Source organism: Jaculus jaculus, chromosome 12, assembly GCF_020740685.1.
Source record: "Jaculus jaculus isolate mJacJac1 chromosome 12, mJacJac1.mat.Y.cur, whole genome shotgun sequence".
NCBI lineage: Eukaryota > Metazoa > Chordata > Mammalia > Rodentia > Dipodidae > Jaculus > Jaculus jaculus.
In genome coordinates, this window is record NC_059113.1 from 39501377 (window position 1) to 39512727 (window position 11351).

The 11351-nt window shown below is 46.2% G+C and overlaps 1 protein-coding gene across 1 annotated transcript in view; it reads left to right on the forward strand.

The window, feature by feature from the left end:
* Myh13 (myosin heavy chain 13) overlaps positions 1–10816 on the forward strand; it is a 51657-nt gene extending 40841 nt beyond the window's left edge. Inside the window, exons 29-39 of the mRNA XM_004663132.2 lie at positions 48–231; positions 884–1049; positions 1847–1971; positions 2666–2974; positions 3055–3258; positions 5563–5688; positions 5977–6147; positions 8470–8574; positions 8676–8771; positions 10244–10378; positions 10802–10816. Of these exons, the coding sequence (XP_004663189.1) occupies positions 48–231; positions 884–1049; positions 1847–1971; positions 2666–2974; positions 3055–3258; positions 5563–5688; positions 5977–6147; positions 8470–8574; positions 8676–8771; positions 10244–10378; positions 10802–10816 (1636 nt within the window). The remainder of the gene's footprint in view (positions 1–47; positions 232–883; positions 1050–1846; positions 1972–2665; positions 2975–3054; positions 3259–5562; positions 5689–5976; positions 6148–8469; positions 8575–8675; positions 8772–10243; positions 10379–10801) is intronic.
* Positions 10817–11351: the final 535 nt, after the last annotated feature.

Sequence of the window (11351 nt, forward strand, 5' to 3'; positions counted from 1 at the left end):
TCCCAGTCAATCTGATCGTCACCTGCTGAAATGTTTCATTTTTGTAGGAAGAAGCTGGCCCAGAGGCTCCAGGAGGCAGAGGAAAACACCGAGGCAGCAAACTCCAAGTGCGCTTCCTTGGAGAAAACCAAACAGAGGCTTCAGGGAGAAGTGGACGACCTGATGCTAGACTTGGAGAGGGCCAACACAGCCTGTGTCACCCTGGACAAGAAGCAGAGGAATTTCGATAAGGTCTTTCCCTGCCTACTTAATGAAAATGGCTAAAGTGAAGGTCCATCACTCTCAGATGTACGATATGCAGATTCATTAGGCCAGGCCCGCGGCTTGAGCCTCAGTTCACTGTTGGAGAACCTGGGGATTCCACATCCGTGCCTCTGAAAGGAATTTCATTTTTAGCCAACGCTGATTCAAGTTCCGATGAGATTATAGTATACATTGAGCACCATGATGCTGCAACTGGGAAATTCCTCACATGATAGGTGGCAGTTTAAAACACAAGCAAGCTAGGCATATTGTGTAAACTAACCTCAGGATATGTGCATAAGGTACAAAATGACACAGGAGTGGATTTCATTAGACTTGGGTTGCATCTCCAAGGTATCTTATACACAAATATTTCAAATTCTGAAAATAATCTGAAAACTTTCTGGTCCCAAGCATTTTAGATCAGGAATACTCAGCCGCTATTTTAAAACCCCAGCAGAATATCTCTAGGGAAGTCAGAGGTTGGAGCCCCTGTTGTAGAGTGAGACTACCCTCTATCTCTGGTTCCTAAGGACGGAAGGGTGAAAGTGTGCCACTGGGGAGAACCTTGTAGGAGTGGTCTCTTCCAAGCCCCCCGGCCCTTTCTGCTTCTCATGTATATCCCTTTCTCATGTCCCAGGTCCTTGCAGAGTGGAAGCAAAAGCTGGACGAGAGCCAAGCTGAGCTGGAGGCTGCGCAGAAGGAGTCCCGTTCACTGAGCACTGAGATCTTCAAGATGAGGAATGCCTATGAGGAGGTGGTGGACCAGTTGGAGACGTTGAGACGAGAGAACAAAAATCTGCAAGGTGAGATCTCTTGGTACCACAGGTGAATATTTCTCCTTCCCTGCCAGCCCTGTCTGCATTTGGCCACAGCCTCCCATTCCCCGTTACCCTACAAACTCCTCACTCATCATACCTCACAGTTTAATGTGTTTTTTTTTATTTTATTCTTATTTATTTATTTGACAGAGAGAGAGAGAAAGAGAGAGAATGGGCGCACCAGGGCTTCTAGCCACTGCAAACGAACTCCAGACACGTGCACTTGGGGAATAGAACCTGGGTGCTTTGGCTTTTCAGGCAAATGCCTTAATCGAGAAGCCATCCCTCCAGCCCAATACCTCACATTTGTGTAAGGCAACATAGCCATGAGTCCCATCAAGGACTGGAGACAGTGTGGTGGCAGGACCTCTATTGTTAAGAGAGATCAAAACCCTTCAGACTCTTGTCTCCAGGTGGTCTGACATTCTTTGGCATGGACTTCTGACCTGCAAGATTAGAAGATCAGAGCCAATGCTTCATTAAGCCCCTGCTCATTCTGAAAGGCTGAGTCTATGCATTTTCTAGTCTTCTCTGTGGAGCTTTTGTATGCTTTGTGAAGTCTTGGGATTACCAAGACTTCTTTTTCTTTTTGCTCATTTCTCTGCATAGTTCAGGGGTGGCAAAACATCTGTGTCTTGCCAACACCTTAACCAGAATGGTGTCCCCTGCTCCCGCCTACACAAATGTCATGAATGAATTGCCGATACTTAAACGGCCCGGAAATTGCCTGTGCTGTAAACTGGAACCTAATAAACAAACCTAAGCAATTCTGTCCATTGCAGAAGAGATTTCTGACTTAACTGAGCAGATCGCAGAAACGGGAAAGAACCTTCAGGAAGTGGAAAAAACCAAGAAGCAAGCAGAGCAGGAGAAGTCTGATCTGCAGGCTGCCCTAGAGGAGGTGGAGGCAAGTGTCTTGTCTGGGACTCAGAAGGTCATCAAGACAGGTGTATTCGTCCACCCATACGGGGTGGCAGCCTTTCACCCTTGAGACAGATAAGCCTGAGTGTCATGCTGGCCCCTGGGTGCACTCTAGTGAGTGTCCTTCATAGAGAACAAATAATGGTCCATTAAGTTCTTAGTACATTCCTCTTAATCACAAGTACCCTGAATGCTGTCTCTCAATCCCTCAGCGCCTGTTTAATACAGTCATGCCAGGATCACAGGACAGCAGTGGCCTTGTCATTGTAGAGATGAGAAAACTACTGAATTACAGTCCCAGTGAAAGTTGGCGCCCTCCATAAGCTTGTTACCAGTTCCCAAAGACACTCTGTCCCTCTCTGACTCATTAATAGCGGATATTCAGGACACTTGGGAGCGAGTCCAATATTACTCTCTTCACCTTTGAAATGTACCATTTTTATCATAGTTGGAAAGAAAATGCTCATTCAAGAAGGTGATGTTACCAGGTGTGGTGGGTGTACACCTGTAATCTCAGTTTGGGAAGACCATGAGTTCGAGACCAGGCTGGGCTACAGGAGTGTGTTCCAGACAGCTAGAATTACATAACATGACTGTCTCAGAACCAACAAAAAATAAAACTAACAAAGGCAGAAAGGTGTTGCTCACGGCATCTCCAATCGTTTCTTTGCTCTTGTCAGGGCTCCCTGGAACACGAGGAGAGCAAGATCCTGCGTGTCCAGCTAGAGCTAAGCCAGGTAAAATCTGACCTTGACCGCAAGGTCATAGAGAAGGATGAGGAAATTGAGCAACTAAAGAGAAACGGCCAGCGGGCTGTAGAGGCCATGCAGAGCGTGCTAGACGCCGAAATCCGCAGCCGCAATGACGCCCTGAGGCTGAAGAAGAAGATGGAGGGCGATCTCAATGAGATGGAGATTCAGCTGGGCCATGCCAACCGCCAGGTGGCAGAGACCCAGAAACACCTGCGCACTGTCCAGGGCCAGCTCAAGGTGAGCCCTGGTCTCTCTGGGAGACCCTGTGGCCCTCAAGCCACCCTCTGGCTCTGCCCTCAACCCTGGCTCCCCCGAAGGACTCCCAGCTGCACCTGGACGATGCCCTGAGGAGCAATGAGGACCTCAAGGAGCAGCTAGCCATCGTGGAGCGCAGGAATGGCCTCCTGCAGGAAGAGCTGGAGGAGACCAAGGTGGCGCTGGAGCAGACGGAGCGGACGCGCAGGCTGTCAGAGCAGGAGCTGCTGGATGCAAGTGACCGTGTCCAGCTCCTTCACTCCCAGGTGCGTCATGGCTTTGGCTCAGGTCTGCCCAGGGCTAGGTATGGCTCCTTACTATCCCGGGAGCTCCCCTCACTCCCAGGTGACTGTCCCTCTCCACCACCCTTCCACTCAGGTAGTCCTTGTCAATGCCATGCCAGGAAAGCTGACTCTTGGGTCTGAGCTTCTGTTTATATAAGATAAAGATAAAAGGTCCTGGGCTGGAGAGATGGTTTAGCGGTTAAGCGCTTGCCTATTAAGCCTAAGGATCCCAGTTCAAGGCTCAATTCCCCAGGACCCACGTTAGCCAGATCCACAAGGGGGCACATGCGTCTGGAGTTCGTTTGCAGAGGCTGGAAGCTCTGGCACGCCCATTCTCTCTCTCTCTCTCTCTCTCTCTCTCTCTCTCTCTCTCTCTCTCTCTCCCTCCTTCTCTCTGTCGCTCTCAAATAAACAAACAAACAAACAAACAAACAAACAAAGACAAAAGGTCCTGCATGTCGGGTGGGTGAATTGGAGCAAGAAAAGATGAATGGCTTCACAAAGTTCAGTTCAGTTTGAGGATCTCTCATACTCAGGGGAAGGAGGAAGTTAGAAATACTTGGGAACAGAAGTGTGTCTGATTTAGGATGTTTTGGAGGTGCAAGTGTCTGGCTAGGCATTGGCTGATGAAATCCAAGCATAAATATTAAGTTCATCTGATGTTATAGTCAATTTATGCAGAGATCCTGGAGGTAATCTTGTTGTGACCGTGACATACCGTCAGGTGTGGAAAGTTTAATTTGTAGTGTCTTATCATGTTGACACTCGGAAAACTGAAGTTTGAAGCATTTTTGGATTTTAGATGTTCAAATGAGGATGCTCAGCCTGAAATTAAAGCTGAAAACTTAGGATGATATTTCTTTTCAAAGAAACTACTTTCTATTATTTTATAAAAGTTTTTCAAAGTTTCTTGCTTCTAAAAATACAAAACATAAGCAAACAGAAGAAAACTCAATCACACTGTTTAATGTTTTGGGTTCTCTCATTCTTAGGTCCTTGGGAATTACATAAATATTATACTATTGTAAAACTTTTTTAAAAGGTTTTTTTTTTAATTTTTTTTTGTTTATTATTTATTTATTTGAGAATGACAGACAGAGAAAGAGGGAGAGAGAGAGAGAGAGAGAGAATGGGCGCGCCAGGGCTTCCAGCCACTGCAAATAAACTCCAGATGCGTGCACCCCTTTGTGCATCGGCTAACGTGGGTCCTGGGGAATCGAGCCTCGAACCGGCATCCTTTGGTTTCACAGGCAAACGTGCAAGCACTTAACGGCTAAGCCATTTCTCCAGCCCACTATTGTAAAACTTTGATTACGCTTTTGCAACATACAACTTTCACTCAGTTATGTGTGGTGATTATGATTCTACCTCTTTAAATAGTCTCTGTGATATGGTTTAATGACTGAGAAGCAGGCACTATTTCAGCCCTTTAACCAATTCTCTATGACTGGGTATTTTAGATTGTTCTCAATAAGAACTTTTACTGTTAGAAAGCCCAGTCAATGTTCTGATAACTAAATCTTTTCATTCATCTCTGATTACTACTATCTTAACATTTCTAGAAGGAAATAAATAGCTAGAAGTGAAATTTCAGTGTCAAAACAGTAAAGCCATTTGTAATGCATTGTAGAATATGCTTTATCAAGGCAATCTCCATTTTTATTCCCACTTGGGAAACGCTGTGAGGACTTATTGCTGAAAGTCCACAAAGACTCTAGTTGTTATTTCTTATATTTTCACACATTTTATTATTGACATGCCTCACTGGTTCTTTTTTCTTATTTGTTACTAATAAAGTAAAAACACTTTATCTTTTTTCTGCCCATTTATCTTCCCTCTGAAGTATTTTACCTATTTATATTTGGTGATTTTTCTTCCTTATATTAGGAAGAGAAAATTCATTCCATAATATGTATTACAAATGTTTTCTAGTTTGTTGTTACCCTTTCAATTCCATGCATGGTATATTTAAATTAATAGACTTATCTTTCATTTTACATGGGTGTGTCCATCAAACATTTTGTTTTTTACTTCCCAACACATTTTACTAAATCATCTATCTATACTTAAATGTTTGAGATTCTCCCTTTATCATTTCTCTAGCTCCTTTTGGCTCTGTTTCAAGACTTTCTGTTAAGATTAATTCTGAACCCAGCAGATTGCCCATGTGAGAAATGAGAAGTAGAACATGATTATGACTCACTTCCTTCCCTTCCCTCCTCCCCTCTCCCACTGTTTCAAATGCCTATATGAAACCTTCACCCTTATATTTGATTTTGCTCGTAGAACACAAGCCTGATAAACACCAAGAAAAAACTGGAGGCTGACTTAGCTCAGTGCCAGGCAGAGGTGGAGAACTCCATCCAGGAATCCAGGAACGCAGAGGAGAAGGCCAAGAAAGCCATTACTGACGTGAGCGCTGTGTGTTCTTTGTAGACATGGGGACTGGGCATGAGCAAAGGGGGTTTCCAAGCCAGGGTACAGCAAGTGAGGTTCATCTCTCATTGGCACAGCCAGCCACTGGTGATGGCCTGGAGAGACAGAGTCATTGAGAGGCAAAGTGGGATATGATGACTCGCCCAAGCAAGGAAGGGTAGACTCAGCCTGAGGCCCAGACCAACCTTAACAGCCTCGTCCATATGCTCTGTGTGGGGCTGAGTAGATAGATGGCCGCTAACGTGTCCTGGTGACCTGACGCAGGCCGCCATGATGGCGGAGGAGCTGAAGAAGGAGCAGGACACGAGCGCCCACCTGGAGCGGATGAAGAAGAACATGGAGCAGACGGTGAAGGACCTGCAGCTCCGCCTGGACGAGGCCGAGCAGCTGGCGCTGAAGGGCGGCAAGAAGCAGATCCAGAAACTGGAGGCCAGGGTAGGGTAATTTGAGTGGCTCTTTTGAAGTAGTGTTTGGAGCAAGCACCTCTGCTGGAACCACGAGCCAGAAACCTAGGTGGTGGGGAAGTAGCCATGGATGGAGTAAGCTGTCAGGTCACATATATATATATATATATATATATATATATATATATATATATATATATATATATATATACACACACACACACACATACCCTTAGAACTCCCTGAGGGTCAAATTTCCCACCTATTTCTCTTACACCTGACCTTACATTCCACCTTAGACCAATCCATTTTGGTAGCAGACACCTCGGGAATGGCAGCAGGATGATGCTGTTCGTGTTTACCTCCTCTTGTCCACGTAGATTCACATCCACACATACATAGAAAAAAATATATCCTTTGCAATCACAAAACTTCATGTGTCAGTGAAAATTAAGTCTTGGACCAAGCTTCATTTTGGTAAATAATTCTGTATAAAATCCAGTCTCTCGAACCCTGAAGCTTCATTTGATGCAGTCTGTGCGTTTGGAGTATGTCCCATACCATGCCTAGAGGACGAATTCACCAGGAGAGTGTCCCCGGCCCGGGGTCAGGAGTCCTGCTTTTCTCTCCTGGGAGTGTACTTTGTGTTTTGTTCGCTTTCTTTACTGCCAGCTCCTTTTGTTCCCTCTACCTTTTGTTACTCCCTTTCGACTCGTGTTGGTTGATTTCAATCATTTTTTAAATGGGCTACATGAACAATTGACTTTTTTCGAGAAGGACTATGTGGAGGAGGTTATTAGAATGTCTCCATTGTCCCAGGGTGAGAGTAAATGAAAGAGTGGGCAGGAAGGAGGAGGAGAAGGAGAAGAGAAGAAAACCTCCTTTCCCAGTAGGAAAGCCCTCCAGTACAGTTAGCTGTTCCGTATGGTGGCCTCCTTAGGGTGTGGTCACCAGGTACCTGCTTTCTTTAAACATGAAAGGAGTTTTTACATTTGGACCAAAATAGACCGTAGACACATGAACAGTAAAAGTAAATATATCTTTAAGTACTTAAAAAAATGTTTTTAAGTGGCAGAGGGAAAGAGAAAGAGAGGGGGAGAGAGAACAGGCACACCAAGGCCTCTAGCCACTGCAAATGAACTCCAGATGCATGCACCACCTTGTGCATCTGTCTTATGTGGGTACTGGAGTATCAAACCTGGGTCCTTTGTTTGTAGGCAAACACCTTAACTGACAAGCCATTTCTCCAGTCCTTCCTTAAGTACTTTTGATTATCCCCAGTCTTTTCCATGAAAATGAGTTTAGTCCTGTCTGTCCCATGGGTCCCTCCTAGGGGAAAAGGATTAGGTCCCATGCCACTGCCTCCCATGGCTGTCTCCTCAACTGGCTGCTTCTCCAACCCCTGTCCCGGTTCCCAAGACCATAAAGCTTACAGAGGCATGGAAAGCAATGTGGAGTGGGAACATGTTTTGTAAAACCTATTGGAATTCAGTTCCCATGGTCCATGAAGTAGAGGTATGTGGATCTGTTTTGATCAGTGCCCAGAGTAAACCTGTTCTGCTGGGAACTTTCAAAGTTGGTCAGTGAGTCTCCAAGCTTGGAGCCACCTCTTCTGCAACTCCTGGGATTCCCCAGGGAGAGGGGCATATGGTTGGTTGGCACTGCTGTCCTCACTTGGATCTGTCTGGGTTGTGGCACTGGGATGTTGGGAGTGCAGCTGGTGACCTTCGTTCTCAGTAACTCCCTTCTCTTGCCTCAAGACTTCAGAAAAGGCAAAAGCAACACTGGAATTAAGGATAGCTGTGTGGCACTGTATCTATCTAAAAGGACTTTCCCATATTTTGTCTCATTCGATCCACACTGGAGGCAGGCTAGGCAGACATGTTTATGACCATCGTGAGTGAAACTCACCATTATTGGTGATGGCCAGTGACTTGCTCTGGATCTAACAAGTGGGCCTGGTATTTGGATATACCTGTACCTGGCCCATACTTCCTACCATCTTACTTTATCAGGAACCATGCCCACCATGCAGAGTCTAGCAGGTTTCACCTGTTAGGGCAAATAGGGCTCCAGCCTGGCCTGTGGTGCCCTTGCCAAAGTGCAGACTCCAGAGGATGAGCTGCTTTACCATGCCTGACCCACGAGCCAATCTCTCCACACCAGGAACGGCCTCTGCTGAAGCGACATGGTATTATAATTTACACCAAGCCACTGCGTGGACTCATAAATAAGCCATGGCTCCTGGGCCTAGGAGGGTCTGTAAAGGGCATCTTGAAGTCCTCTCAAAAATGACTGGGATGTGAGTCTGAGAAGCTCTGACCTGACTTCTGTGTTGTCTTCACCCACCCAGGTGCGAGAGTTGGAAAGTGAGCTAGATGCTGAGCAGAAGAGGGAAGCTGAGGCTCTGAAGGGGGCCCACAAATATGAACGCAAAGTCAAGGAAATGACTTACCAGGTAGAGGCCTTTAAAAACCTCAGGGGGTGCTGGATGAACCAAAATCTCACAAGTGGAAGCCAGGGGTTTGTGGGTGTCTGTCACGGATGTTCCATGTGCAGGCTGAGGAGGACCGCAAGAACATCCTTCGGCTACAGGACCTGGTGGACAAGTTGCAAGCCAAAGTGAAGGCTTACAAGAGGCAGGCAGAGGAAGCAGTGAGTACAAGAGGCCCCTGTCTACCTGGATGTCCACATGGGTGTTCTTATGAGCCCTGGAAGTGAGTCAGAGCCTGTTCGTTAACACCAACCATGGAACAATGCACCTTGAATTTGCAGTTGTAAACAGACACATGACCACTCCCTCCCATGGTCTATGTTCATCAAATACCTCTAGCCCTTTGATGGCCTCCCCTACTTGGCCTAGCCACCTCCACTCCCTTTATTTGACTCCCATCTGCCTCTCATTATCCCACCCCACCCTGACTCATTCTGTCTACCCAGGGGGCATGTTAGCTCACTCTGATGAGTTCACATCCCCCAACTCTCTCTGACCACCTTAGCACCCCTGCCCAGAGACACTTGATCCTAATTCACATCATTCCATCACACCCTACTCTCCCAAGATCCCCAATACCAGGCTCTTCCATCACCACTGATATGCCTCTTGACCAAATAGGAAAAATCAATAGGAAAGATGAGCTGAAACCAGTATTTGCCAAAGTATTTTCTGGGGGCCCTAATTCTGAGGGCTATGAATAAAGTTAGGGCCAAGATGAAGGCTCAGTTTTGCTTTTATCGAAAAGAAATTATGAAAGGTGTGATGTTACATGCCTATAATCCCAGCACTCAGGAGGTAGGGACAGAAGGATCATAAATTTGGGGCCAGCTTAAGCTACATAAATAAATTCTGTCTTTAAAAAGATAAAAGACATTGTTTAGGCTAAATAAAGTTAAACTGGTTGCTTCACTTCAAGGATTTCCCAGGTTTTATAAATAGTATGTAATTAACTCTCCAATGTAAAAAGACCTTCTAGAATGTGCCATTTCCTAGACTTAATTGGCTTTTGAAGCTATTTTTGTAGGCAGAGCAAGACTAGTGCTCGGAGGAACAAACCACTAGGATATGGCTTCTTCTGTTGCCCCTTATTCTCCATGTCCAGGGTCCTGGTCCATTCCTCAAAGAAGCACACTGGACCTAATTAAGGGGTACATGTTAAATTGGTGCTCTCCCACCAGGGGTCATCAGGCTACAGGTGCCCAGGAGGCCATTATAGCCAGAAACTCTGGGACAGCCCTAACATAAACCCATATAATATTCTTGTCCAGATAGTTGAAGCTAGTCAAAAGCATAGACCAAAGGAGACCTGGATCATTGGCCTTATCCCTTCAGGTGTCCTGAGAGAACTCTGATTTACACCTATTGCAAAGAGCCATAAGGCAGAAAGCCCCTGGACAAGGGGTTCAGGGAAACATATGGTGATCTTAGGAGAGAAAAGTAGCACCTGCGACATGCTCCCAGTGGCATGTCGCCCTGTCCTCACGCTCTGCAGAACTCAGCTCACCTTCCCTTCCTGCTGTTAGGATAGTCAGGTTCCACTTTCTGCTGATCCTACAACTCCTCAGAGCCCCAGAGTTGCACAGAGAAGCTGCTTAGCCTCATAGCCTCCATCTTCCTTCCGGAAACACAGGAGGAGCAAGCCAACACCCAGCTGTCCAGGTGCCGGAGAGTCCAGCACGAGCTGGAGGAGGCTGAGGAAAGAGCGGACATAGCCGAGTCCCAGGTCAACAAGCTGAGGGCCAAGAGCCGTGATGTGGGGGGCCAGGTCAGTATGCATACCTGAGGCTAGTTTCTTTCCCAGCCGTCCTGGTCCCTGAGGACCAGCAGAGCATCCAGGGAAAGCTTAGAAAATGCCTGTTGGTCATCCTGCTCTTGCCACCCGTGTTTTAGCCGTGACTCCCATGTCTCAGGCTCTTACCAGAAAGAGCCGTGAGGCACAGAGAAACAGGCATGTCCTCCCCAGAGCTTCGTGTGGGAGACATGCTGTCTCAGAACCTTCTGCTTTCCAGGTGACTTGTCCTTTTCCCAGTAGCTTGACTGGTTTGGTTCTCAGTGTGCAAAGAGAGATAAAGCTGTTCCTTGATGGAATTTTTCTGAGGTTCCAGACTCTCCATCCGCTCAATTGAAGGTGATGCTCAGCGCCCATTGAGTGTGACTCATTTCCTGTGTATGATTTCTTCTCCCACAGAAGATGGAAGAATGACGCCCTCCTGAGGCTCGTTGCCATGGGACACCTCCAGGAGGATGGAGGGAGAATGTGTGAAAAATAAACTCTCCTGGATATTCAGATTCCTGGCTGTGCGCTTATTACTGTGGTGGGTTGCTCTTCCGTGAGGCTAACTTCTACATTCTTGTCAGAAAGTACGACATATGAAACTGGATTCTCTTTGCCCCAAGTAGAAAAGGTGAAAAGTGCAACCCCTTGCCAGATAAATGGCTGGTTCCCACAACCATTTATAAATAAAGCCCGGGCTGTGTGGGTGGAGCTCAGTGGTAGAGTGTTTGCCTGGTATGTGTAAGAGTCTGGTTTTGCCTCTCGGCAACACAAAACTAAACTAAACTAAACTAAACTAAACTAAACTAAACTAAACTAAACTAAACTAAAATAAACTAAACTAAAATAAAATAAAATAAAACAATGCAACAGGGAAACATTCCTGATGCCCGTTGGAATAGCTATTACCATTAAAACAACAGATAACAAGCATTGGTGGAATCTCAAAGAAAAGTGAACTCGT